The sequence below is a fragment of the Penicillium robsamsonii genome (genome assembly GCF_028829455.1).
Source record: "Penicillium robsamsonii strain IBT 29466 chromosome Unknown utg000008l_segment0_segment0, whole genome shotgun sequence".
Lineage (NCBI taxonomy): Eukaryota > Fungi > Ascomycota > Eurotiomycetes > Eurotiales > Aspergillaceae > Penicillium > Penicillium robsamsonii.
In genome coordinates this window covers 614,270-641,373 of record NW_026643226.1, presented here as the reverse complement: position 1 = coordinate 641,373, position 27,104 = coordinate 614,270, and the positions used below count along the sequence as shown (strand labels likewise).

General features: G+C 49.8%; 12 protein-coding genes across 12 annotated transcripts; 8 read left to right on the top strand and 4 right to left on the bottom strand.

Annotated features, from left to right (window-relative positions):
• Positions 1 to 172: 172 nt before the first annotated feature.
• On the top strand, positions 173 to 1,959 carry nfr1 (putative AIF-like mitochondrial oxidoreductase (Nfrl); the record flags this gene model as incomplete). Its single annotated transcript, XM_057235283.1, has 3 exons — positions 173 to 395; positions 451 to 607; positions 720 to 1,959. The coding sequence occupies 3 exons, from the start codon at positions 173 to 175 to the stop codon at positions 1,957 to 1,959; spliced, it is 1,620 nt and encodes a 539-aa protein (XP_057080601.1).
• Positions 1,960 to 2,154: 195 nt separating this feature from the next.
• N7447_011020 (DNA-directed RNA polymerase I subunit RPA43) lies at positions 2,155 to 3,300 on the bottom strand (the record flags this gene model as incomplete). The annotated part of the gene is made up of 1 exon (XM_057235282.1): positions 2,155 to 3,300. The coding sequence occupies one exon, from the start codon at positions 3,298 to 3,300 to the stop codon at positions 2,155 to 2,157; it is 1,146 nt and encodes a 381-aa protein (XP_057080600.1).
• A 295-nt stretch (positions 3,301 to 3,595) lies between these two features.
• N7447_011019 (J domain-containing protein) lies at positions 3,596 to 4,782 on the top strand (the record flags this gene model as incomplete). Its single annotated transcript, XM_057235281.1, has 3 exons — positions 3,596 to 3,640; positions 3,702 to 4,226; positions 4,282 to 4,782. 3 exons carry the CDS (start codon positions 3,596 to 3,598, stop codon positions 4,780 to 4,782), a joined length of 1,071 nt encoding a protein of 356 aa, XP_057080599.1.
• Positions 4,783 to 5,748: 966 nt separating this feature from the next.
• On the top strand, positions 5,749 to 6,624 carry N7447_011018 (uncharacterized protein; the record flags this gene model as incomplete). Its single annotated transcript, XM_057235280.1, has 2 exons — positions 5,749 to 6,128; positions 6,216 to 6,624. The coding sequence occupies 2 exons, from the start codon at positions 5,749 to 5,751 to the stop codon at positions 6,622 to 6,624; spliced, it is 789 nt and encodes a 262-aa protein (XP_057080598.1).
• A 1,036-nt stretch (positions 6,625 to 7,660) lies between these two features.
• Positions 7,661 to 10,020, top strand: N7447_011017 (uncharacterized protein; the record flags this gene model as incomplete). The annotated part of the gene is made up of 6 exons (XM_057235279.1): positions 7,661 to 8,445; positions 8,502 to 8,728; positions 8,780 to 8,910; positions 8,964 to 9,210; positions 9,268 to 9,786; positions 9,890 to 10,020. 6 exons carry the CDS (start codon positions 7,661 to 7,663, stop codon positions 10,018 to 10,020), a joined length of 2,040 nt encoding a protein of 679 aa, XP_057080597.1.
• Positions 10,021 to 10,545: 525 nt separating this feature from the next.
• N7447_011016 (uncharacterized protein) lies at positions 10,546 to 13,227 on the top strand (the record flags this gene model as incomplete). The annotated part of the gene is made up of 2 exons (XM_057235278.1): positions 10,546 to 10,713; positions 11,107 to 13,227. The coding sequence occupies 2 exons, from the start codon at positions 10,546 to 10,548 to the stop codon at positions 13,225 to 13,227; spliced, it is 2,289 nt and encodes a 762-aa protein (XP_057080596.1).
• Positions 13,228 to 13,701: 474 nt separating this feature from the next.
• On the bottom strand, positions 13,702 to 15,080 carry N7447_011015 (protein-lysine N-methyltransferase; the record flags this gene model as incomplete). The annotated part of the gene is made up of 4 exons (XM_057235277.1): positions 13,702 to 13,823; positions 13,887 to 14,022; positions 14,079 to 14,633; positions 14,844 to 15,080. Coding segments are annotated over 4 exons (1,050 nt in total), but the record flags the coding sequence as incomplete, so codon positions are not given.
• Positions 15,081 to 15,277: 197 nt separating this feature from the next.
• N7447_011014 (40S ribosomal eS24 domain-containing protein) lies at positions 15,278 to 16,161 on the top strand (the record flags this gene model as incomplete). Its single annotated transcript, XM_057235276.1, has 3 exons — positions 15,278 to 15,438; positions 15,640 to 15,887; positions 15,968 to 16,161. Coding segments are annotated over 3 exons (486 nt in total), but the record flags the coding sequence as incomplete, so codon positions are not given.
• An 809-nt stretch (positions 16,162 to 16,970) lies between these two features.
• Positions 16,971 to 17,343, bottom strand: N7447_011013 (uncharacterized protein; the record flags this gene model as incomplete). The annotated part of the gene is made up of 2 exons (XM_057235275.1): positions 16,971 to 17,256; positions 17,282 to 17,343. 2 exons carry the CDS (start codon positions 17,341 to 17,343, stop codon positions 16,971 to 16,973), a joined length of 348 nt encoding a protein of 115 aa, XP_057080593.1.
• Positions 17,344 to 19,031: 1,688 nt separating this feature from the next.
• On the bottom strand, positions 19,032 to 20,496 carry N7447_011012 (uncharacterized protein; the record flags this gene model as incomplete). The annotated part of the gene is made up of 3 exons (XM_057235274.1): positions 19,032 to 20,198; positions 20,261 to 20,368; positions 20,416 to 20,496. The coding sequence occupies 3 exons, from the start codon at positions 20,494 to 20,496 to the stop codon at positions 19,032 to 19,034; spliced, it is 1,356 nt and encodes a 451-aa protein (XP_057080592.1).
• A 2,544-nt stretch (positions 20,497 to 23,040) lies between these two features.
• Positions 23,041 to 24,541, top strand: N7447_011011 (PPIL4 family peptidylprolyl isomerase; the record flags this gene model as incomplete). Its single annotated transcript, XM_057235273.1, has 4 exons — positions 23,041 to 23,120; positions 23,194 to 23,894; positions 23,944 to 24,140; positions 24,194 to 24,541. The coding sequence occupies 4 exons, from the start codon at positions 23,041 to 23,043 to the stop codon at positions 24,539 to 24,541; spliced, it is 1,326 nt and encodes a 441-aa protein (XP_057080591.1).
• Positions 24,542 to 24,972: 431 nt separating this feature from the next.
• N7447_011010 (UDP-N-acetylglucosamine diphosphorylase) lies at positions 24,973 to 26,607 on the top strand (the record flags this gene model as incomplete). The annotated part of the gene is made up of 3 exons (XM_057235272.1): positions 24,973 to 25,686; positions 25,751 to 26,485; positions 26,536 to 26,607. The coding sequence occupies 3 exons, from the start codon at positions 24,973 to 24,975 to the stop codon at positions 26,605 to 26,607; spliced, it is 1,521 nt and encodes a 506-aa protein (XP_057080590.1).
• Between the last annotated feature and the right edge of the window lie 497 nt (positions 26,608 to 27,104).

Below are 27,104 nucleotides of genomic sequence, written 5' to 3'. Positions count from 1 at the left end.
TACGTGGCCATCTATCCAACTATCCCGGCGGTGTAACTGCATCTCGTCATTGCGCCATATCTCCTCACCCCGCATATCCAGCTCACTCTGGACTTATTCTTCTTCTATCCCTTTGTCTACCACCCATTCATCTCCATTCAAGTCAATCCAATCCAAACGCAATCTTTCCACAATGTCCCAAGAATACAAATTAAAAGATATCTCGTCCTTCGCATCCCTTAACTCTCTAGACAAGATCGAGGCCGAAATCGAAGGCATTGAGGATGGGAAAGTTCTTCTGATCAAGCTGGATGACAAAGTCCATGCCCTCAGTCCACGTTGCTCGCATTACGGGGCACCGTTGAAGAACGGCGTTGTCACTGGAGAAGGGAGGCTTACATGTCCCTGGCATGGAGGTGAGTTTCTTTCTTTAAAATACTGAAGAGATCAAAGAGCTAATACACTATACAGCCTGCTTCAATGTCACAACCGGTGATGTGGAAGACGCTCCAGCCCCCAACGCGCTGAACAAATTCGAGGTCTTTGAAAAAGAAGGCGGCGTATACATCCTTGCCAAAGAAGAAGATGTCAAAGCAGGACAGCGCAATCCAGTAGTGAAATGCAGCGTGTCAGAGCCGAAGGAGAAGGTTGTTGTGGTTGGAGGGCAAGTCACAATCTTTTCTTACTTCATCACCATGAACATCTCATTCAGATACTTGGACTACACTAACACTAAACAGAGGAAGCGGAACTCTTGGCCTTGTCCAAGCCCTCCGGGAGCTAAAATATCCCGGGGCGATTACAATCATCTCGCAAGAGCCCGATCTAATCATAGATCGGACCAAGCTATCCAAAGCCCTGATCACAGACCCAGCCAAGATCCAATGGCGGCCACGAGAGTGGTACACCGAAGCTGCCATAGAAACCATCACAGATGAAGTGACAGCCGTGGACTTCGAGCAGAAATCCATCTCCACCAAATCCGGCCAGAACGTCTCTTACACCAAACTAGTCCTAGCAACAGGTGGTGTTCCACGCACCCTCCCGCTCCAAGGCTTCAAGGGCGAACTAAACAACATATTCACCCTCCGCACGATCCAAGACGTGCAGTCAATTCTCACAGCCGCCGGCTCGGAGAAAAGAAACATCGTGGTAATCGGCAGCTCCTTCATCGGCATGGAAGTCGGCAACGCGCTCTCCAAATCCCACAACGTGACAATAGTAGGCATGGAATCCTCCCCAATGGAGCGCGTAATGGGAACCCAAGTCGGCCGCATCTTCCAATCAAACCTAGAAAAATCCGGCATCAAGTTTAACCTCTCGGCAAGCGTAAGCCACGCAGCAGCCTCCCCATCAAACACTCACAACGTCGGTGCAGTCCACCTAAAGGACGGAACAACCCTCCCAGCCGACCTTGTCATCCTAGGCGTGGGCGTCCGCCCAGCAACAGACTTCCTCCGGGACAACAAATCCATCACCCTCGAAAAAGACGGCTCCATCAAAACATCCTCCCATTTCCTCGTCCCAGGCTTGCAAGACTCTGTCTTCGCTGTCGGTGATATTGCAACATACCCCTACCATGGCCCTGGCGCGGACGCTACAGGCTCGCCGGTCCGAATCGAACATTGGAATGTCGCGCAAAATGCGGGACGTGCGGCTGCGCGCGCGATTGTACATGCGCAGCGTGGTCCGCTGTCGTCCTTGAAATATAAGGCGTTTATTCCGGTCTTTTGGTCCGCGCTTGGAGCGCAGCTGCGGTACTGTGGAAATCCAGTCAATGGGTATGATGATGTTATTCTGCAGGAGAAGGGGGAGGGCAAGTTCGTTGCATTTTATACGGCTGGGGAAACCGTTGTGGCGGTTGCTACTATGGGGGTTGACCCCGTTATGACGAAGTCTTCGGAGTTGATGAGGGTTGGGAAGATGCCAGGAAAGGCAGAGATTGTTGGCGGTGCAGATGTTTTGGCTCTCAAGGTTTAGGTGGGATTTGAGGTTTGCATATTAATCGATATATATCGCTAGTAAGTAGTTTGGAATGAAGTGTTTTTTTGTTCAATTGGCATATACACATTCGAAACGAAAAATAAGAACAAGCAAACCGGAACGCCCATCCAGGATGTAGTCAACAGTGATATATGATATCGGTGCTCATGCAGACATGTATACAGAGCGAATTTATTCGTCCTTACTCTTCGACTTGGAAGACTTGGACTTCTTTTCTTTCTTTTCGGTCTTGTCCTTCTTCTCTTTCTTCTCCTTTTTCACCTTCTCCTTCTTGGGGCTGGGCTCAAGATGCACATCCACAGACGAGAGCTCCTGCACCTCGGACGCCGCCGGGAGGTCCATCACGGGGATTGATGCAGAAACCTTCTTAGGCGATGAGAAGAACGACGGAGGCAAAGACTGACCCTGGCGCTCAGCCTCAACGAGTCTCTCCTCCTCCTCAGCAGAAAGCATAGTTCCCTCAATACTGAGGAAACCACGATCCCGCTCAGAACCGGGAATGACATCCACATCGACAACACGGAAACGCACAGAGCCATGCACACGGTGTCCAGAAACAGACTGGAAATAACCGGTGTGGGCGGACTCCTCCTCCTCGTCGCCAATCGCGATCTCACCCTCAGAGAGCGTGGTAGGCTTGAAGCATTCCTTCTCGGTGTCGAAATCCGCCGCCTCCTTATCAGAGCTCGAGTCGTCATCGGTCAAAGCCGGCGTCTCAGCATCCTCACCAGGCGGTACCCATTTCCAGTTCGAGGGCAGACGCTTGCGCTCAATGCCGACAGAGAACAAATTGAACACGACAGCACCGAGGAATCCCTCTGACTGCACATTCACCCATCCCTCAAGGGTCTGTCCGCGCTTCGGGCGGAACACCAAGAACGTGGCGGTCAGGTAGACGTACAAGACACCGTACTCGTCTGCGGTTGTGGCGAGGGTGAGCGGCTGCGGGTTCAAGTCCGAAGAGGTGCGTAGAGTGGTCGGCGGCTTGCTGGAAATAGAGGCATTGGAGTAAGCCAGGACCACACCCTTCAGCGGGGGGAAGTAGGTCAGGAGCAGTGGCGAGAGATGCTCGGCCAGCAGCGAGGCCAGCGCGTGCGTCGGCGAGATGGAGATGGGCGACAGGGGCAGGTAAAGGGTTGCTGTTGTGAGGGTGAAGGGGGACTCGGGATTGAGATCTTGGTGTGGAGTTGCTTTTGAGGATGTTTGCTTTCGCTTTTTGGATGGTGATGCGGATGCGTCCTTTTTGGATTTGCGCTTGCGCTCTGCGTCCGCTGTGCGCAGCGGCAGATTGTCGATTTCCATTGCGTCAATTGCCATCGTGGAGGCAATTTGGGCGCTCCACGGAGCTTGTCGTGTCGATGTGGAGGGATTGGAGTGCTTCGTTTTTTTCCTTTAGACCGTCGAGAACTTTTTTTTTTCATTTGGCTTTTGCTATGACAAGATGGGAAGGCGGTGGGTCTGGGCGGTGACGGGGCGTTAAATGGCCCCCCCCCAGGATTATTGGGGTCCGTATTGTAATCGCCAAGTGGCAGTCAAGGATCTGTCTTTTATTTTTCTAGTTTCTTGTTTGATATGATGCAGTTGGGATTCAGGTGAAATTCATTTATTCGTCATGGCATCACTTCTGCCCTTCCTCGGGTGGGCTGTTCTTCCCAATGTAAGTGGAGCGCGATACGGGGAGCTATACAACATGTGCAATGGGAGCTGATATGAACAAGTATACCACATCATTCCTACAAAGTGTCTACTATGGAATAACCATACGTGCTGGTGACCCCAAGCCACAACCTCAAACTCCACGGTTCGAGCGTCATCGTCGCCGTATTTTCATCTTCGTGATCACCAGCTATCTCCTCTACACGCTCTACGAGACCTTCTACCAAGTACAGCTTGCAGGCGACTACTACCAAGCCCTAGGCGTGTCGCCATTTGCCGATGAACGCGCAATCAAGTCACGCTTCCGCCGGCTCGCTGCTCAGTATCACCCCGATAAAGTCGGGGTGGACGGCGGGTCCGATGCCTACTTCCTGTACCTTCGACAGGCGCAGGAAACATTGGTGGACCCAGTCAAGCGATTTGCGTATGATCGGTTCGGGACAGATATGTTTGGATGGGGCGAGCAGAAGACCATGCGCGACTTCCTGATGACCTCGTTGCTCAAGTCGGTCGTCCCTCAATATGTCGGCGGGTTTATCACAACGATTGCCCTTAACTGGCTGTGGTGGGCTAATTGGGGCCGTTACGTGAGTACACATCATTATTGGAAGAAATTCAATTGCATAAGCTGACAATCATTAGTGGCGCTTCTACACGTTTGCTGCCATGCTGACCCTCGAACTCGGCTTGATTACACACCCCCAGGCTGTGTTTATGCCTACTACATACCTTCCCGTCGCGCTACAAGCTTGGCTCCCTAAGAACTCATTCTATCTCCTCCCCTTCCAGATCTTGACGCTAGCACGTCGCGCCTCCATCATGTTGCACATTTTCATCTCGCAGGCCGCACCGGCCTCTGCCAAAGTTGCCAGCAACGGGAAAGGCGATAAGATATCGCCGCAGACTTTGCAGCGGATCGGGGAGTTGATCCAGTTGACGCGCGGCACAGATGTCGAGGCGACGCGGACGCTACAGATGGGCTTGGCACCTTTCCGTGGTGACCGTGAAAGCGTGTCGACGCTCCGGCGGGGTATGAAGGAAGGGCTGATCCTCGGCGGGGTGCGGTCCAGTCCTGAAGTACAACGTGCCGTGGCACAGGTGGTTGAACGACGCAAGGCTGACAGTGACAGTAAGCGTGATTGATTGGATTTCAGGTATAAAACTTGAAATCAGGGTTGGATGGTTTAGATGGCTTTAAAGTGTATATTTATAAGATATTGTATCCATGAATCTCGTAATTTTTGTGTCTTACCTGGACGATCCCTTGGCAGCGTTCGCGTAATTTGGCAAATTCTTTTGGTTCACCCGTGGACTAATCGAAGGTCAAGTTTCCAAAGGTGGCGACCCGGGGCCATAGTGCCGTGGCTTTGAGGGAGAGGACTCGTGATACCCTCACCAGATCTGTTGAGAACGGGTCCACCTGGACTTGATCTCAAAGAGATTTGTGTTTCTGGTTTGTAAAAGACAAAACAAAAGGCGCATCTCTCGAGACATCATGCGGTCAGTGAGTTATTTTCGGGACGCAGCGGGTGTGGAATGAGATCCATCGACGGGTTAGGGTTGAGTATTTGTATATTGTATCTGGGTTAGAATGTCGATGATACTGTCCATGTAAGGAAAGAGAAATCACATATGATCCTTGAAGATGGAAGATCTCATAGAAAATAATTGGAACCATTTGATGAGAGAAAAGGAAAAGAAACGAAGCTGTATATCGTAACCTGGTATTGTATTGTCACAATCGTGTATCCAGCTCTTCCTGGTCTCGAAGTGGCTGGGCAAATTTGTAAAATGACAGTACAAGGCCCAAGTCCACCTTCAACATCCCCCCTGTGCTTCATTGAATGAGTTTTTTCTAACGATGAGAGGGTCCACGATCCCTTTTTTACTTCCTTTTCCTTTTTCCCGTTCCCCTTCCCCTTCTACCCTAACCCCCCCATCTTCCTCCCACCGGACTATGCGATCGACATCTACTACTACATCTATAAGAGACGGGCGGTAGAGACACACCACGTCACGGTTGTGAATTGCCTCAATACAATTCCGTCAGAATTCCCCTCTCGACTCTCCATACCCGTACCTTCGTGCAACCTTGCACCCTCATCCATCATGCCCCCCGCCACTCCAAATGGTCGCTCCCGCGGAGCTAAGAATTCCTCCAACTCCTTGATGGTGGTTCTCAAGCTGTCTGGGGACGCACTCCAGCAGTTTAAGATCAAGTCGAGCCAAAATAATACCCCTAACATTAAAACCAACGACAACTCCTCCCCAGCCTCATCCGCCGAACTCCCTACCGTCCGTCCATCTTCCGCTGACAATGGCTCCGACGCCGACGCCAATTCTACGCCCGCCACAGGGGTGACTCCAAGCGATGCACAGCGTCGGAAGGGTGTTCCGGGTCCCAAGCCCGGTAACAAAAGAACAAAAGAACAAACCGACCTTACCGCAAAGTCACGGGGACGCCCTGGCCCCAAGAAGAAACCCAGACTGTAAGCAAACTTGACATACCCTACCATGCAGCACCACAATGCCAGCAAAAAAAAATCATTCACAATCTAACACATCATCTATCTTAGTGAGGAAGGCGACGCTACGAAAATTCCAGCTGCACAGCGACTGGGACCAAAAGCCAATACGGGAGCCATCAACGCCGGTCTACGCGCGCTAGATCGCACCGGAGCTGCGTGTCGCAAATGGGAGCGAAAGCCCCTACAGCTACGCAGCTTCACAGGAATTATGTGGCAACTCCCTTCCTGGCGCACACCCGGTATATCCAAGTCCGACGACTCGGTCGATGGCAAGTCCGCTGCACTAGAAAGTGACCACAGCGACTCTAAGACTATGCTCCATGCCCCCGGCACCGACACGGCCAATGGCAGCAGTGCTGTACCTAGTGAGAAGAGTCACTCCGGGGATGGCGATGTCACCCCTGCTCCGTCCCATCTAGTCGACCCCTCCTCGCCGGCCATTGCTATGACAGCTTGAGTATGACCGTGACGAGTTCAAGATGGGGTTCCGTGTACTTATAGATCTCGCGAGTCTTTTTTTTTCTTTCTCTTCTATTTCTTTGGGTTATGTCGGGTCTAGGGTTTGGCGCTGGGGGGAAGAGTTTATGGCTAATGGCTTTTCAGTATGAAGGGCTTATTTTATTTTATTTTTTATGTTGCGCACGGGATGCAGCCGGGGGATTTGGCTTATTTCACTCGGTATGTGTGTTCTGTATTATAGCCCTTTCTTCTCCTTGTTTTGCTGGGTATCAGCTATCTTTTTATCTTCTGTTGGGAGACTTTTTTGCTCTGGGAGCATAACGCAGTTAATTTTGACTTGACTAGTTATACTATACTGGATAGCATAGGACTTATACAGGTACCTAGTACTTGGAAGTATACATTTGGTCAAAGTCCTTGTCTGCCCGACTCCTAGTAGTACAGTAGCCGAGCATGTCTAAACCAGTCCACATCAGCTCGTGACATTATATTCTTCCTCCCCTCTTTTTATTTCGTATTCCCTTTTTCCCCCGCAATCTATGCCTCCGAGGAGATTCGTGATTTCCCTCTCAAGATCTGGCTTCTTTGGCTATAGGCTATGCATGTCTCTTTTATTTTAGAATCAGACGCCTGGGTATTTCTCTTTGAATAGAATAGTGAGATAGTGATATGGTAAGATCTGCTGCTTTCGGAACTTGTCACGCAACGTCACCTTTTCCACGCACTTCTGCCCTGGGCGTCTTGTTTCCACGCATCTCCTACACCTATCGTACTTTCCACACGTTACTTGTCACAAGCTTATGTTATCCCCATGCATTTTGCTCAGTAATTACGACTACCACGCACTTAGTTCTTCTCTCCACGCACCACTCCCCCAGCTAATGCTTACTACCACGCACGTACAGAACCCCTCAACTTAATAGCGCCAAACGAAATCAGTACTGTGGACACTAAAGCCGGAAGCGAACAAACAGGAACGCAGAAACGGTGGCCTTGATTTCGTGGCATCATTTGGGGGGCGACCCGCGAACATCATGGCCGATGCTCCCTTCCCCCCATCCGGTGGAGCTCGAGCTTCGACCTCATACGGGCCCATCTCCTCCATCCGTCGCTCCTCCTACGCTTCAGTAGTATCCGGCAACGCATTTTCCCCGCCAATCTCCAGCTCCTTCTCCCATCTCCTTAACGACTCCCACCCAATCTCCTACCCCCCATCCGACAGCCGAGTCCACCGGGCTCCGTTCGGCGTGGATGCCGCAGACATGCACATGAACTCCGCCTGGAGAAACACAGGTTCAACAGACTCACTTCCTCCCTGGTCTCGCAAGTATGCCGGCTTTCTACGTTCGGCCGAATTTCCGCACGGCCTAGGCCTCACCGATGCCCCGGCCTTCCTCATCCCATCCTACCTCCGCAACTCCCGCTACATCGCCCGTCTCGAGACAGCCCATCGCGCTAAGCTCGCTGTCCAACACCGAGATCCCTCCTCATCTGCAGTCCCCAATCCTTCCCTCTCCGCTTCCTCTAGCAATGTCCACCTTCCCCGCATCGCCCCATCACACAGGGGAATGACCTATGAGATCATAGAGAAGGAACCGCCTGCCCCGACCGATCCCCTCATGCCCCTACCCAGTCAGTGGAGCTCCGTGGACAAGTTCTCCGGCCTGGAATTGTCTAATGACAACTTTGATGTCCGTTACACTGGTCCTATGCACAAGCATGACCATGAAGCTGCCGCCTTGCGCGCGGATCACCCTATGCCGCCGCAGTGTGGGATCTATTACTTTGAAGTGAAGATTGAGTCAAAGCCGAAGGAGGGGTACGTGAATGGGCTATTCGGTGGATATTGATTATCGATGCTGACTTTGTTTTTAGCATGATCGGTATTGGGTTTTCTAGCCCCAAGGCGTCCGTCGAGAGACTTCCCGGCTGGGAGACGGAATCCTGGGCTTACCATGGCGATGACGGAAAGTCGTTCTTTGGTGAGAGTCAAGGACAAGGTCGAGCCTATGGACCGACTTTTGGTGCTGGCGATACAGTCGGATGTGGTGTGAATTTCTCTACGGGATCTGCATTCTTCACTAAGAATGGTGTTTTCTTGGGTATGTTTCTCTGTAGATTGTAATGGGGGTATGTTAGGCTAATTTTGGTAGGAAATGCGTTTAACGATCTGGGCAACACGAACCTCTTCCCGTCTGTCGGAATGAAGAAACTACCGCCAGTACATCTCAAAACGAACTTTGGACAGGAGCCTTTCGTTTTTGATATCGATGGCATGGTGCAGGTTGGTGCTGTCTGCTTAATCCACTCGGAGATTGTCATGCTAACTCTCACCAGCAAGAGAGATTCAACGTTCTATCAGATATTAACAAAACATCCACGGCTGGTCTCCAACCACCGTTGGACGAGTCGACACTATTGCAAGAGTTAGTCGCACAGTTCCTCGCCCATGATGGCTACGTAGACACAGCCCGTGCATTTGCAGAAGAGGTCGCCACCGAGACACTAGCCCTGCAGAATGGCCGCAACGAGCCACTGAAGAAATACGAGGTCGAGGAAGACCGCGAAGCCATCAACCGGAACAGTAAGTCTACACCTCCACCCTCGCTCCCAGCACCAAGTCCCCACTGACAGTCCATAGAAATCCGCTCCGCAATCCTAGACGGCGACATCGACAAAGCCCTCAAGCACACCAAAGCCTACTACTCCAACGTCCTAGAAGACCACCCGCACATCCACTTCAAACTGCGCTGCCGCAAATTCCTCGAAATGATGCGGCGGTCCAACCAACTCTCTGCGGCCACCGCCGCAGCCTCGAAGCGCCGCCGCTCGACAGCTTCTAGCTCGAACGAGCACGCCGTCTTCGATCAGGAAATGGAGCTCGACGACGGGGATGGTGATGGCTGGGTCGCAGACGGCATGGACACCGAAGAACCCGAGGCGATTGCGCAGTTCAACCAGCTTCTCACCGAGGCAGTACAGTATGGCCAGCAGCTACGCGCTGATTACCCCACCGATGAGAATGGCGGCGATAAGAAAATGTTGGATGATATCTTCTCGCTGGTAGCGTATCCTGATCCGAAGAGGTCTGTGCATGGCCATTACCTCGATGCCGAGGGGCGAGTGGCTGTGGCTGAGGAGTTGAATTCAGCTATTCTTGGTATGTTGCTTGATCTATTTGTTCTTCTGTGTTTCTGCCTCTGTGTTTCTACTTCTTTGTTTATGTTCCTACTTGTAAACAATGCTAACACAACACTGTATAGTCTCATTGGGAAAATCCTCTGCTGCAGCGCTGGAAAGGCTATACCAGCAAACTGAAGTGCTGGTTAACGAGATCAGTGAAGACGGCGGCGCTGGGGCGTTCATTAATGTTCGGGATGATATTTTACTTTAACTGGCGCTGGGTTAGGGCCTCGTCGGCCCTTCTGTTTTTTAACCTTCTCTTCACAGGTATGCCTTTTGTGAAGGGAGCTATCGATTTCAGATGTCACTTTGAGTTTCATGTTGATTTACTTCTACTTTCGTGACTCTCTACTTCATGTCCGGATTTTCTTTTTACCAAATTAACTTTACGTATCTCTTAGCCAGAATGATGAGCCCCATTGTGGGATTACTTTTGAATGTTTTAATAGCGCCCTGGTTATTATCACATCTTTCCAGCCCTTACATATCATGCAGGTACTTGTTACATAGTAGCATATATTTATGTGACGTCATTGTATATATAGGCGGTGAGGTTTGACAATATCAAAGCGGTAAGGCATGAACACCTGGAGGCTTATCTCATCACGGCTGAGTTCGTATCTCCGCTTTCTCAAATCGAAGATCGAATGGATCTATGATACCTCGAAGCTGCAGGTTCTCTGATGATCAGGCCTCTCCACTAATTCAGCTCCCCTCTCAAGGGGCCACATTCTTAATGGATACTCCACATAGCTTCGAGGATCTCAGCATTCCTACCCATTCAAGCGCTACCACCACCCTACGCTGCTGCTGTGGCCGCAATGACTGTGCTTTACTCGAGCATAACAATGTAGCTCTTGAGGGCCTGGAGAAGGATCTAGAGACTGCTGCTAGACTAGGCCAGGTATGTACCTTTTTTCGGTTTTAGCTGCCCAAGTGATGTTCGCTGTTGGTTGGGTATAAAACGCCAAGCTGTTCCTGGGCTGGCTGGCCCATGCATGTTTGATTTGATATATCAGTTTTATCATTCTTCACCAAGCACTTTTGTATTTGATTGCTTTTTTCCCCCTTTACCCTTTCATTTATTACTCGGGCTACTCCGTACACATTCTGCATACCTTGTGCAGACCCCACATCATTTAATATCTATCTTTATGATTTTACATTCTAATGGCTTCCCTCCGATCACGATCACCCATTCTCTCGCACTGTTTTGGCGTTCGTCATGGCTACCTTTCATGATTATACTGCCAAGGCAGCATGTTTTGAGGCATCATCACTGACCTTTGCTCTACAGGCCTTGCTCCACCGCCATGAAAGCTATATGGCTGAAGCGGAAGAGGACCGTCATCGTTTGGTCAACAGCATTGATGATCTAGAACGCGAAAAGCAACAAGTTCAAGCTGAAAATACGCGCATCATCGAAGAGAATCGCATTTTGTTAGAGCAACTTGACAGTTTGAATCAAGCAGTCGCCGAGTCTGACAATCATGTCAAGTCCCTAACGAGGACTTTGGAGAACAAAGAGTTTGAGTTGCGAAGATTGACAGCAGCTGCAACACGTGCCGCAGAGCTCGAGGTACAACTAGCTCTCATGGAGACAGAGCAGTCGAAGCTCCAAGACAGCCTCGTGTCAGTGCATGAAGACGAGAAATCGGCCGTCCAACGGTGGAGACAGGCAGAGCACACTCTACGGGACCTTCATGATCAAGTCGACCGCATCGAGAAAGAGGCACGCGAGGAGAGGGATCGACATTCAGAGCTCGTCCAACGCATGGAGCGCAAGAGAGCGGTCGAGCGCGAGCTGGATAGCGCGGCGGGGCGTCTCAAGGGTGCCGCTGCTGCCTCTGAACTCAATCGCAACACCGGTGGCACCACCGTGGTCTCCCGCTTCGTCAAGGACATCTTGCAAGACAACGCCAATCTGCAAGTTGGGATCATGGAGCTACGTGACATGCTTCAGAGTTCGAATGAAGAAGTGCAGAATTTACGGGAACAGGTTATCTCTCATCAACCGCTGGCCGGTGTCGATGAAGAGGACAGTGTACATCCAAGGCCTTCCACTACGCTGAGCGAGGAACTACAAGCAAAGGAAGAACGACGCGTGTCTCAGGAGCTCCACATCCATCATCATTACCACACTCCAACCCCAATTCTAGCCACGAAGAAGGAGAAAGGCACGCTCAACCGTCGCGTGAAGAAACGCCGCCCCGCTCTGGGCAGCCCAGTAGTAATGCACTCTGCGACGCGGCCACATTCCCCCCGAAGAACCCTTCATCGCTCCCAATCATCCGGCTCCTCCATGTCAACCATTCTGTCGCAAACCTCTGTCTCCATTCCACCTCATTCATCCTCTCGCCGCTGGTCCTTACAATCACATGCTCCGGACTCGCTGGCAAGCTCTCCTCGGTCCGCATTCCGGACGTCATCGATCTTTGATCGTGTGGAACGTGGCGCTGATTTCTCTGAGCCTACCAGCCCTGAAAGCACCGTGTTCTCTTCGCCTTTGATGCAGGCACGGAATCTGAAGGGTCTTGATATGCCGTTCCGTCCAATCGGTAGCTTTGATAACCACGAAGCACCCGACGACCTATCGACATTTGACGATGATTTTTACAGCCGCCAAGAGTTCTCGAACACAGGTGATAATGTCACAAGAGAGCCTATCCCAGAAGAATCCGAACCATCTCCGTCGGTGGCATACTTCCCTCCTATGGGTGAACCACTGGCGACCACCCAAGATGACATCTTGACCATGCATATACAGTCTTCATCCTTGCGCAGATCTTCTTCTCATGACAGCTTGCTCTCCGTTTCCGTTGCTGGAATGGATATTCATACACCTACCAGTCGCCATAAGCGAATGGGCGACTGGCATCCTGGCATGCGTATTCCTCGGCGTCTCCTGTCACCCAGTGTCGAATTAGTATCAACACCCCCAGTGATCTCAGCCCCGGCCATCACAGCCGATCGTGCAAAAAGCTCAGAGCACACATCCCAGTCATTGCTTGCTTCCATGGCTGCGGGAAATCCCACTAAATCCGACACAGCATCTATTGTATCCGCAGACAGCACCAGCACCGGCTCAACTGCAACCCTTGGACATCATCGTAAAACTACGACGTTGAGTCGCCGCATGGGAGGCTGGGTCCTAGGCCGCTGGGGCATGGCACCTATCTCAACCGATAGTGACTCGCAAGACCCGACAGACTCCCCAAACACATCGGTGGCATCATCACCTCCTATGCCTGTTCCCAACTCCCCTGACCCGCTAGCTCTCCGCTTCAGATACCCAGGCGTGAACCAGAAGGGTCCGATAATGGGCCTGCGGCCTCCGCCTCCTGCTCCGATCTCCATTCATGCACAAAGCATAGACGAAAACCTGCTGCGAGAGAGTCTCGCCGAAGAGCATTGCTAGATTCCTTGCGGTCTAAGTACCTACACATTCATTGTTTTTTTAGCGCCTACACTCGTTTTAATCTTGCATTTATTATTTCTTGTCTTTTTTTACTTTTGCATCCTGCTCTCACAGTTCGGTTGTTGCATTTCTTGGATTCCTGGTTTGGAATGGCGCGAGTCGCGATGATACCCATGCTTTCATCTTTGATTTCCTAGACTTGTCTAGATGATGTACTCTCTGATCCTGTCCATGTTGTATGTTTTACGCGATAGGATCCTTTGGCTTAGACTTCACTTCATTGAGTACCTCAATACCATTGGAGTTTTACCCGTCAACATGATCGATTTGAACAATTTTGCATAGAGTTCCCTCAGTGCTAGTTATGAGCTGTAGCAACAAGTTTCATGCGCTACCTTTCGCATCATTTGCATGGTATCACATTCTCTATTCATACTCATTACCTCGTGATGTTACCGCAGTTCAAGTGGCTGCTCATTTCGCCCGCGAAATCCGATACGTGCGGATTGGGATGCTGGTCGAATGGAAGAAACCCGTCTGGTCTTCTGACGGTGTTGATTCGAACGAGAGGGTTTCAACAGCGAATGAGTTGGTTTCTGTGGATGTTTAGTACTGCACAAGACATGACCATCAGTTGTGTATAAAAACTCAAGACTTACCACAAGCATTCAAGAACGTGCGGAAAGTATCCTCATTGCGCAGGGTTGCAGCAATGATAAACTCTTTGATGTGATAGTTCTCGAAAAGATCCCGCACGGTAGACAGAAGTAAGGGAACAAGGTCGGTATCATAGATCTACATGTAGACATGTAAGCACGAAATCCAAGTAAACCGCCCATAAAGACACCCACCAGATCAGCACCGAGAGCAACATCAAACCTCAGCCCTGTCCCCTCCTCGCCATCATCAGAGTCCAAGCCAGCAAGATCCCCCTCCTTCACCAATGGAGTCCCCCACTCCCAAACAGCAGGATAAATCGGAATAGACTCCTGCCCGTTCAAATTATGCTTGACACAGTCACGAATATTATCAATGAGCATGGGCTCACGATCAGTAACAACAACAGAATGTACACCAAGATGGCGTGCACAAACTAGAGACAAGAAGCCCGTGCCAGCGCCCAATTCGATAACTCGTTTACCGCGCACAAGAGCCTCGCCCGCCCCGGACGCCAGGAACGAACCGAGGTGCAGGGCAGCCTCCCACGTCCGGTTGCCGGTAGTTCCAGCGGACAGAATTAAGCCGCGGGACTCAGAGGTCGTGACAGTGCGCTCCAGCCAGGTCCCCGCGCTGGATGTTGGCGCTGTGTACTTGACCAAAGACAGCTGCTGCGCTTGCTGCAGAGCTGAGGGTTTCGGCTGCGAGACTAGTGTGCTCCAGCTTTCCATGAGATCATCGTTGATCTCCTGTTTTCACGGGTGGAGGGAAGAGGTTAGATAGGTTGAATCAAGGAATATAAAAAGTGGATTTTGCATTGGTGTGAGGTGGAAGTATATGGGATACAAAGAGGAAAAGATAGGAAATGAAAAATGAAAAATGAAAAATGAAAAATGAAAAATGAAAAATGAAAAATGAAAATGCAGAGTAGAAGGATTTAAACAGATGGGTTGGCCTACATCCTCCTCAGGGTTGGTAATTGATTCCTCAATGCGCGAGAGAATCTGTTTCAGCACTCGGCTTCGGTAGCTGTCTGGTGGGATGGGGAAGACTGCATTTTCGTTGAACATGCGCTCGTACAAGGCTGCTTGCACGGCTGGTTGGATGAGCACAAGGCCTGGTGGGAGGGCCAAGTTCTGCAGCTCAACCAGCTGGAAATATTGTGCCGTTAATTTATGAATAGAGTCGGTCATGGTTGCTGGGATTTGAACATAGTAATGAATTTGATATTGCAGATCAATGCGACAGATATCATTGGAGCCCCGGCGAAAAGAGTGGATGAGTCAGGAATGATATAAGCAAGGGCTGATCAACACTTTATGCCTCAGGCACACACATAACTTAGTCATCTGGCCTGAGGCATACAACCCAAATAGGCTAGCGTCTACCCTAGCCGAGCCCACACCACACGAAAATTGAAAGTTCGACATCCTCAGTGACCCCGTCGACACTTCCTCCATCCAACGCACACACCAAAATGGCCGACACTCCCGTCACTCTGCGGACTCGCAAGTTCATCCGCAACCCTCTGCTTGCCCGCAAGCAGATGGTCGTGTAAGAACCCCCCTGATTTTCCCCCTCGTTTTGGATCTGTGTGTGGGAAATGCATCGCAGGCGCGCAACATGGAAATTCGACAACCACCCAGCATAAAGAGAAAGAGAAAGAGGAATACAATCGGAACATCGCAACACACACAGAAACAATCATCGAAACACCAAAAAACCCCGATCTGACATCTTTTCGCGAATATCTAGGGACGTCCTCCACCCCAACCGCCCCAACGTCTCCAAGGACGAGCTCCGTGAGAAGCTGGCCGATCTGTACAAGTCCAACAAGGACCAGGTCTCCGTCTTCGGTTTCCGCACACAGTACGGTGGTGGCAAGAGCACCGGCTTCGCTCTGGTCTACGACTCCTCCGAGGCCCTTAAGAAGTTCGAGCCCCACTACCGTCTCGTTCGCATTGGTGCCGCCAGCAAGATCGAGAAGGCTTCCCGCCAGCAGCGTATGTTCCTCTCGTCCCGACGATTATCAATCGCAAAACATCATGTTGTTCCTCCTTTGCTAACCCCTTTCCCCCTACAGGCAAGCAACGGAAGAACCGCTCCAAGAAGTTCCGCGGTATCGCCAAGGTCAAGGGCCCCAAGAAGAACAAGGATTAAACGCCTCATCTGTAACTATTCGCACGATACAACATGGACCGATGATGCGGCATGGCGCGATGGGAAAGATTATGGCGGTGACGGCTTTGGCTCTGGAGTTACCCACCTGGGTTTGGCTTGTCTGGACTTAGGTGCGGTCGGTCGTGTGTGGGGGGGGGTGGTATATCTTCCTTTTCAGCGAACATCAGACTAAAACCCAAAATGATGCCCGTTGATTGGTGAAGATCGTGGACGGATACTCTTTTTTCTTCCTGTGCTTGTTGGAGCTGATGATTCCCAAGAAAAAAAAAAGACCTGGCGATCCCCATGGAAATTTTTAAACAGGGCGTCAGTGTTGTGGTTCTTTGTGTGTATGTTTTTTTTGGGGAGGGGGATCATCAGTCTCCGTGAAGACGGCCGGGGTTATGAGAATCCGGGCTTCGGCTGTTTGCCCGGGATGAAATTACATTTTACTTGTTTCTCTTCACCTGGTCTGGCGGTCTTGTAGACTGTACTTGTACATTTGTACGTTTGTATGGCCATGTCTGGATCTGTAGTTGGATCTGGAGACTGAAGACCCCCTTGCGGCGTAGTCTAGGCTCAGTCTTCATCAAGCCATGCCCCTCCATGCTCTATGTTTCAATGCGGAGTGTTCCCAAGGCCATACCATGTCATCGTACAACAGAAGCATGTCTTAACTCGATTGATGTAACCATTAGCCCTCTTCTTGCCTATATCAGAAGGCCAAGTATGTAGTGGAGCCTGTTGACAGTATCCGCGTCCAGTTGATTCAACTGTGCCACTATATCAATACATGAAACCAAAGAGAGTGAAATGATCACGCTACCCCCTTCACCAAAAACCCGATCTGATCCTCTAAGAACCCCTCTATCATAGCCGATCCATTCCCCCGTTCAAGCGGGTATTTTATAGAACAAGTGGAGTATTCAACACTTCCGACACCGAGACCAAGACCAATGCGTCATGGCATTAGATACCCAGGGGGCATAGTAGTACTGGGGTATCATCACATTGCTTCCTCCAGTTATCGCTCTATTCATCCACCCATGCAGCATACAACTCCCGCACACAGGTCGGGAACGAAACGAGTTCTTCGTCTGACTCGGTGTATCCTTGCTCATCTTCCCTAATATCCTCAACGGCTCGTCAGAGGAAGTCGGTTCCGTATTCTGGGAATATGCCGTAGTGTCGAGGTGGGGATGGTGGCTCAGGCTTGGGGTTCAATTGTTATCTCAACTGCCAAGTCATCGGGCTCGGTTGTGATTGAGTCTCCTGTCTAGAAGAAACACTAACGGCCATAATGTGAGCGATTGGTTCTAATTTTCGGAAAACAAAATTATCCGAGGTGCAAGCATGTTAATAAAGTTCCTTTGTATTCCGAGATGAAATTCGGAAAATATATAAAGCACGATGTTACATACTCGAAAATTATTGCCTGAGGCGTTAAAGCCCTAATTCAGAGTGCAAACTCATATTATACCTGTAAATGTTGCAGCTGATCATTGCCCGAGCAATCCAACGCTAAAATCTGATTAGTTGTATTGATTTTTATAATCCTGGCGTAACTTCGTCCAGATGTGTAGAGTGAGCAAAAGACGTAGTGTCTGCCGTTCTGACAACGATCCAACCCTTCTACAGCTAACCCAGCTAACAGCAAACTAGTCACTCCATCCGACTAAAAAAAGGAATAACACGAAGTACAATGCAGGAACCAACTTCCCAAACCAAACCATGAACATCTTACATGACAAGTCCTCGAAGCAACGGAATCTAACCGGGAGGGCCTGTGTAAGTAATTCCCTCGGGTTGGATCGCCTGTACGATGGATAGCAGATTACACAATCTAGAACAAATTCAATTCCACGTGGAACTTGTTCCATCGGGAAACTGGTCTTCTGATTGGATATGCAGATACATGTCTGTTACCGTAGGATTTCCGGCAGCCAAGTACCCGGACACAGCCATGTCAGGGTTGTATACGGCATGGCGGGTTGGATCATTGTATCACTGCATCCTAGTTCAGGGTGGAAGTCAGGCATCCGGCGATGTACAAATTTGTGTGCTACTTTCTGGTTGATTGGAAGAATCTCCGGTGTTGGTCGGGGAGTGCAAGGCACATGGTCAGCCGTAGTCTGTGTTTGGGACCATTGGGGGTGGATGGAATACACGGGAATGGTGTTTATGATATGTATTGTATTATTTGGGATATGGTTGGTGACTGCGAGGTTGTACTTGAGTGCTGGATTGAGATATAAATACTTGCAGTAAGGCCGGATGGAGTAAATATGTAAAAGACATTACTTTCAGATAGGGCCGTACAGGGCGAATAGCAACCCTCCACGCTTTAGAGAGTAGGAAACAGAAGACTATAATCAACAAGTTCTCCCAGGTCATCTGTCTGTTGATGGTGCCGAGACACAAATATCACATATCACAGACAGACCTGAGAGTTCTTCATAGTAACAATAGGAAATAAGACATTCCACTAACTCGAGAGTAGAGACACATGGGATGAAAAAAAAAGCATGCATTTGGAACAAACACAAAACCACAGATATAGATCACTGCATAAAGCCACACTGGGGTATTAGGAAGTAATCTAGATGGATGGGTGTGAAAGGATGGGCACAATCCTCATCATAGTCCATTAGAAATTTTTTCTCTTTTGGATGAGCATAAACAGACAGAAAAAGATAAATGAGCAATAAATCAAAACAGTACCGAATAAACAGCAAAAGATCAAAAACGAACAAAAACATAAACAGACATGAGAAGACATTACATGGGCAGAATAAAGGCAGATGTAAACGGCCTTGATATGGGTATCTCTTTTGTGTACCTTGTGGGAAAGAAAGAAACCAAGCAAGAGACCAACCAGGGAAAAAAAAAAAAATCGAGAAGACCAAAGAATCAAAACCTAAAATTCCGACAGGGTAGATAAACGCCTCGTGTGCGATACAACGACACCAAGGCAGACCAAAGTCAACTCAATACGCCCCTTGGTGTCCCAAGGACGAAATAGGACGATGCAAACTATCAACCGAACGCCCATAATCAGACAAGTTATCAGGCAAAAATCCATACGGCAAACCAACCGCCGAGTCTGCATGTCGAACACGCGTATAGGGTAACCCATTAATAAGAGTCAGGGCCGAGCAGCGCAAATCCGTCTCGACAACGGCCCTGGATCTCCTGCGCTCACTACCGGAATACCCATACACATCAGGTGCGCAATCGGAAGCCAGCGCAAGTAGACGCTGTCCGGCGCCGCTGTCGCGCGAGAAAGTGCGTCCTAGACGTGCATCGGACGTGTTGTACTCACCCAAGGTGTTCTCTATCGTATCCAGAGCTGGGTAAGGGGGGTTTGCAGCGGAGGAGGCCATGGAGGATGAGGATGATGGAGGAAGAGGGGAGGAATCATCTGCTGTAGCCATAGGGTAGCCAAAGACGAGATCGGGTGTGCCGTCGTCTGAATCGTTTGATTTGACGCGTGCTGAAGGGCTGATATTGTAGAGACCGTTGCTTGGGACGGTGGACATGGTCACCGTGCGGCCATCTGGGGAAGTTGCGTGCCGCGAGTTCCAGCCCTGGCCCTTTCCGTCAGTGGCTAGAGTCATGCCCGAGGGGCCGTCTGGGAGGGTTGAGAGGTTTATGTGTGACTGGGGCTGGGGTTGGCTTCGGCAGGTTGGGGGTGTTGGGAGAGTGCGATCTACGGCGTCGGTGTACGACGTTGTCATTGCACCTGTTGACTGGGGCATTTCGGTGGACATGCCTTGGCCGGGGAGGACGAAGTCATATGCAGCTTGGTTCAGGTTGCTGTTTGGTTCTTCGAAGAACTCGCCGTTGGGTCTGCCGTTGGGATCCCAGGCCCGGTTGCCCCATGCGGTGCCATAGTCGAGCATTGCTCCAGGAGTGCTGGACAGCATGTACCCTGGCGATGTCTGACCATGGTAATTGGCGGAATGGTCGTCATAGGAGTGATCCATGCCGACGGGTTGCCGTGAGAAGTTAGACTGGATATCCAGCTCATACTCTTCTCGCTGGTATAAAGCTCGCATTTGAGGGGATTCCATGAGGATTGACCTTCCGTAACCCTTATTTGCATAGAGCCTAGCTGCTTCTCTAGCAGCGTCTTCGGGGGCCAAAGAGTTGACCTACGGAGCAAAGAAACTAGGTCAGTGTGACTCTTCGCTGTGGATGTGGGATCCAAGCTTACTCGTATGTATTGGCATTCGGTAGCTCCAACACCACGGCAGCTGGAGCAAGCCAGGCCAGTGTTGAGGTCACCATTGCACTTGATTTTTCTCTTCCGGCATCGATTGCACTAGTAGAAGTTAGAAATTGCCGGGCAAGATGGAGAGAGATCCTTACTGCAACTAGGGCTCGCTTTCTCTGTTTCCGCGGCTTGTCATCTCGCTCTACAAGACTGCGCTCCTGCTTGGCCACACGCATTGATCGAGACATAGAAATGGTTGAGTTATGTCGGGCTTCTAGTTCCGAGAGGTTGGCGTATGTGTGATCCATGTTGCAAAGAACAATAGCCCGGGTGGATTCACTGTTCAGCGAAGAGATCGAAAAGGAAAGTTCCTGTGAATGCCTATAAGTCGCTGCGAAGAAAGTAGAAAATGAAGGATGTCACTGAGAAATAGGGCTAGATTTAAGCCATGTTTTGGTAACAATCGGTGTGATTGATTGCCTTCTTTTTTTTTTTCTTTATAAAATTATAGACATGCGATATCTTTGCCCCCTGCTTTTTTTTTTCTCTCTACAATTTATTATATTCTATACTGTATGTTTAGATCTAGAGAAGAGAGACGACATACACAGTACCCAAGGCCAAAAGTACCCTGGACCTAGCTTTCCTTTCTTTTTCTTTTGCTTTTTTCCCTCCTTATTTCTTATTTCTTATATTAACTTCTATTTTTCCCAAGGGGAAATGATATGCAAAGTTCCGTATGCCCAGATTCCCCCAATTGCCATATAAGACAGAAAATGCGTTTTAAAAAGAGGTTTCACAAGGTAACGTCACACGGCCATGACGAGAACAGGAGATGAAACACTCGTAAGTTTCTTTTTCTGTAAAGAGTATCAAGAACTTGGTGTATCTCAAGATCTTCCAGATAAAAAAAAAACGGGCAACTGCCGAGCCACTGTTTGCAGAAACATGACGATCCGCGGGGGAGTATGACCGACGTCCGTAAATGTTTGCTCGATAGTTCTGGCGAATAGCTGCAGGCCAAAATAGTCCGAACGTTTCTTAACTCGGTGTCGAGTGTTATCTTGCAAACGCACGGTCTTCTAGAGAAATAATTTTTTAAAAAAAAGCAAACGCCTGTCTCATGCTTCAAATGTCTCAATAGAGAAAGAGAAGAGAAAAAAAAAAAAATTATAAATTCTCTCATGACACCTGTCACTTTGACAAGCGCACGAGTTGACTTCCCCGGGCCAAGCGCGCTCTAGAAAAAAGCCTTCCAGGGATCAACGATCTAATGATCGACGACAAGGGTGTCGACCCAGCGTTCTTTAGCGCTTCCGGTACGCAACTAGATCGAAATGGAAAGGGGAAAAAAGCAAATCAAGTCCATAAAATGAGAATGGGATATAGCGCTTACCCATTATATGGAGTACTCCGTATTGTGTCATTCATACCAGATCTCGATCACGATCGACGCTAAAGGCTAAAAGGGGGAATCTAGAAGTGACCGAGATGCATGAACTTCGGGGATACTTACAAGGTTCGCACATTACTTGGAGCTAATGTGGAGTGAAGTTGGTTTCGCGTTACAGTAGGACATGGGGCAAAGTGCTAGAAGGGAGTTCCTCCATGATTAGTATAATAACTCTTATTCCAATGTAGTCATGCCCCTTCAGACAGTGTCAGGACACGAGACACATGGAGAAAGAAAAGAGAAACCAAGTAGTGGGGAAGGCAATCAAAGTCTGAGTTTCAAATACAATCTAGACGACCATAGAGTCTCTGGCAAGTATTTAGACATGTGCAGTTCAAAGTTTGACGATGCACAACATTCGGGGGGAAGTAGGAATGGAGAAGAATCAGGAGAAACAAAAAAAAAAGAGCCCTGCTACGCCAGCTGACTCTGAGTTGACTCGCCAGGAACACATGTTGGGATTGAGACTGGCTTTTGTTGCAGACGATACGGTGGAGGCAACCCCTGGCTGCTGACCGGTACTTGCCTAGATAGAGGTCAAGCAAGAGGCTCAGGATTGATCATCTCCCATCCCACGTGTGTGGCTCTTTTCCAAAAAGTTAAGTCGGTGGTGATGATACCCGTTGGATCCTGCTGCAGGAGGCCGCCCGTTTCCCTCTTCCCAACGTTTCTGTTGTGGAACAGCTCACGGGGGCAATATGGGCGTCCAAGCAAAGGAGGACCGTGTACTTCCCATGGAAGACACCATGATCTGTTAGTGGGGAGAAGTCGAAACGGTACAGGGCTCAAGGGTTAGATGATCTCGAACTGCCAAGAAGAGATGCTTTTGGCTGGGGCTGCTGCTGCATGAGGGATATAAGCACACAAACAGTTCGAACTTGGAATCCCAGGGTCGATCAAGGCCCTTCATAAGATCCGCTGCATGTCGATATCAAAAGCGTAAAGTTATGTGTCCAACGGGGACATTCGGAAGATATGCCGCTCGATTGACAAGTACCGTTGCACAAGTCTCCCGGGTCGATCATCCGGCAGAGCCCTAGAGCTGTTGCGCAGCACGTACCCATTAAAAAGAATATCATTTTCTATTTGTGGGTAAAAATAGGGAGAGAGAGTGAGAGTAAAAAAAGAAATAGAGGCTCAGGTTCTCTCCGGTTGGGGGTCCCCGCGGGCGGTCATTGGTCGAAGCTCCGATCTTTTGCACTGGCGCATTGCTCGTGACTTTCACTCCGTCTCTCTCTATCTACTATCTATTGCCTCTCTCCCTTATTACCATTGGTCCAAGGTCCAAGCGCCTAATTCGGTGTTGTCTTTTGCGCGATTCCCCGCCATGAGCGTGCTTTTAGAGACCTCCCTGGGCGACATCGTAATTGACCTGTTGGTCGACGATGCACCCAAGGCGTGTGACAAGTGAGTGGCTCCGTTCCTTGGCTTTCCCCAGTCTGCTGAAACCTGAAACTAAGCTCATTTTGTGTGCTTTTAGCTTCTTGAAGCTATGCAAGCTCAAGTACTACAATTTTTCGCCCATCCACAGCGTCCAAAAGAATTTCACCTTCCAAACCGGCGACCCGCTTGGCCCTGACGCACCCGAGAGTGATGGAGGATCTTCAGTATGGGGTCTGCTGGACGGACCGTCGAAACGAACATTCCCACTCCAGGTGTCGCGCAAGTTGAAACACTTGGAACGCGGTACGGTGAGCATGGCGACAGTGCCGGCCAAGAACGACCCCGACCAACGGATAGCCGCCAGTCAATTCATCATTACACTTGGAGACAATCTGGATTATTTAGATGGCAAGGCCGTGATTTTCGGCAAGGTTGTCGAGGGCTTCGACGTTCTGGAAAAAATCAATGACTCTTTTATTGACGACAAAGGTCGACCGCTGAAGGACATTCGCATTCGTCACACCACTGTCCTTGACGATCCCTTTGATGACCCGCCAAATCTGGTTGAACCACCTGAAAGCCCGCTACCCTCCAAAGCCCAATTGGCCACGGTCAGAATCGCGGACGATGAGGACTTGGATGATGACATGGATGAAGAGGCTATGGACAAGCTCCGTCGTGAGCGCGAGGCTCGCGCGCAGGCGCTGACATTGGAAATGGTGGGAGATCTGCCATTCGCCGACGTCAAACCGCCAGAGAATATTCTTTTTGTTTGCAAGCTCAACCCGGTCACACAAGGTTGGCATTCCCCCACAGCAATCATGAGAATGGTGCTAACCAATACTAGATGAGGATCTGAATCTGATTTTCAGCCGCTTTGGAAAGATCTTGTCTTGCGAGGTCATTCGGGACAAGCGCACTGGCGACAGTCTACAGTATGCCTTTATTGAATTCGAGGAACAGAAGGACTGTGAACAGGCCTATTTCAAGATGCAGGGTGTTTTAATTGATGACCACCGGATCCATGTGGATTTCTCACAGAGTGTGAGAGCTCCTCATCACTATTGCCTAGACCAATATGCTAATATCTATTTCAGGTATCCAAATTATCCGAAAGCTGGCGCAATTCTACTGTCACCAAGCGCCGACAGAGAGGTGGATTTGGTGGTGTTGAGGATCTCGAAGCGAAACGCCAGTACCGAGAGCTGGATGACGCGCCTGTTTATGAAGATGATCCTAGATATGGGATGATGTTTGACAAGAACAAGAAAAGGGGCGCTCCAGCTCCGCCCCGCGAGGCTCCGCGGGAGGCCCCGTCAGATCGTACTCGCGTTCGAGATCGAGCAAGTCGAAGCCCTCGTCGAGATAGAGATCGAAACCGTCGATATAGTCGGAGTCGGAGTCCACGACGAGATTCACGGAGAGAAGGCCGTTACCGACGATAGTCTGTATATTGTACAAAAATATCCTATTTCAAATATATCCCCCTATTCTCAAATAAATAACTTGAACATATCCACTCGAACTTCGCCCCCCCCGGTAGGCCAAGGCCCCGCTATGACTAGCGCAATAAATTCCAGTGGGCAGGTCTCAGATGGCGCTCGCTAGCCACTTTCTTGTATGGATAGCTCATTATTACTCGCCTCTGCAGATCCCTAAAAATAAACTGGAGCCCGCTAGGTTCCTAACAGTAGTAGTAGTGAGAGATATATTAAACTGGAGCACCTTTTACCGTGTGTACTTTACCCAAGGTTTTTTTAAGGTACTTATTCAGCTTGAGCTTCACCCCACGTTTTCCATTTTTCTATTTACTTTTCTCCTTTTCTCTCTCTACTTCCTATTACTCTCTCTTCTTTTTCCATCACAAACATTCAAAATGGCAAGCGCAATTAAAGATGCTGTCTCCAATGTTCTTGGAAAATTCCAGGGCATCACTGCAGAGGTTCCTCGTGAACCATCAGTGGAGGAGTTCCAAACACTACAAAAGAAATACACAGACGCTGGACAAGGCCATGTCTTTACCTTTGTCGACGAATTGACCACCGTCGAGAAGTCACAGCTCTTCCACCAGCTGTCCAACTTCGACCCCACTCGGATCAACGAGCTGGCCGACAAGGCTCTCAACCCTCCTCCGGTCTCAGAGGGCACCGCGACCCTCGAGCCCCTCCCCGAAGTCGCCACAGCCTCCATCCTCGACTCCGACCCCTCAGATATTCAGAAATGGTATGAAGCCGGCCTGAAGGAGGTGGCGGCGAACAAGGTGGCCGTGGTCTTGATGGCTGGTGGGCAGGGTACCCGGCTCGGTAGTTCTGCCCCCAAAGGCTGCTTTGACATTGGTCTCTTGAGCGAGAAATCGCTCTTCCAGCTGCAGGCTGAGCGAATTGCCAAGCTGCAGTCTCTCATCGGCGGTAAGAACGTGGTCATCCCCTGGTACGTCATGACCAGTGGGCCTACGCGCAAGCCCACCGAGGAGTTCTTTGAGAAGAACAATTATTTCGGTCTTGACAAGAGCAATATTATGATCTTCGAGCAGGGTGTTCTGCCTTGTATCTCCAATGATGGCAAGATTCTGCTCGAGAGTAAGGGCAAGGTATGTAATATATACGGCGCTGTAGCTCCAACACTTAAAGAGATTTGTTGACCCCCGAGTATAGATCGCCGTGGCTCCTGATGGAAACGGTGGCATCTACCAGGGACTTGTGGTCTCCGGTGTGCGGGAGGACATGCGCCGCCGTGGTATCGAGCACATCCACCTCTACGGAGTGGACAACTGCCTAGTCAAGGTAGCCGACCCGGTATTCATTGGCTTTGCGGCCTCCAAGAACGTCGATATCGCAACCAAGGTGGTGCGCAAGCGCAATGCCACCGAGTCCGTAGGCTTGATCCTGTTGAAGAACGGCAAGCCCGACGTGGTCGAGTACTCTGAGATTGACCAGGAGACTGCCGAGGCCAAGGACCCCAAGCAGCCCGATGTCCTCAAGTACCGTGCTGCCAACATTGTCAACCACTACTACTCCTTCCGGTTCCTCGAGTCGATCGAGAACTGGGCTCACCAGCTCCCCCACCACGTGGCGCGCAAGAAGATTGCCTGTGTCAATACCGAGACTGGTAACATTGTCAAGCCTGAGAAGCCTAACGGCATCAAGCTGGAGCAGTTCGTCTTCGACGTGTTCCCCATGACACCGCTGGACAAGTTCGCTACCCTTGAGGTGCACCGTCACGATGAGTTCTCGCCTTTGAAGAACGCCCGTGGCACTGGTGAGGATGACCCTGATACCAGCCGTGCGGATATCATGGCCCAAGGTCAGCGGTGGGTTGAGGCTGCTGGTGGTATTGTTATTACCGATGGCGAGGCCGTTGGCGTTGAAGTTTCTCCTCTGATCAGCTATGTATGTCTCTTTCTCTATCTCATCTCTGGCCTCTTAACTAACATATATAGGGCGGTGAAAACCTAGAATTCCTCAAGGGACGGGAAATTAAGGCACCGGCTATCCTGGAGCGGGAAGAGTAGATTAAATGGGCTAACCAGTCGGATCTCACGGAGATCTCGTTGGAACGAAGAAATGAATTGCATTGTGACACTTTTTGGAGAATGGATCTACTTGTAGGAATGTAGGGATAAGAATTCAAGTCAAAATATTAACATTCACTATTCTATACTATACTCGAATATATATTATACAGTAAAACGCCTTACGCAATACGGAAAAGCCCGGGAGCTAAATCCGGAGTTTGACCTTTTTCCACTTTTTTCTCTCTTCTGTGCATTTTCTGAAAAACGAAGTTGGAGCTGTTGAGAAGAGGTTATTGAAGTTGTTGAGAGTACGTATATTCTGTTCCTCTTTGTCTTTTGCTTTTTCTGGACTTTTTTTTTCTTTTTCTGTGTGGTTTCCCCTCGTGTCCCACTTTTTTTTCTCAAGTGGGCTGTCAAGAACGTGCCTTTTCTCCAAAGGTTCTCAAAAAGCTGACGAAGGTAGACATTTGACATTTGAAGAGTTACTGTGAGGG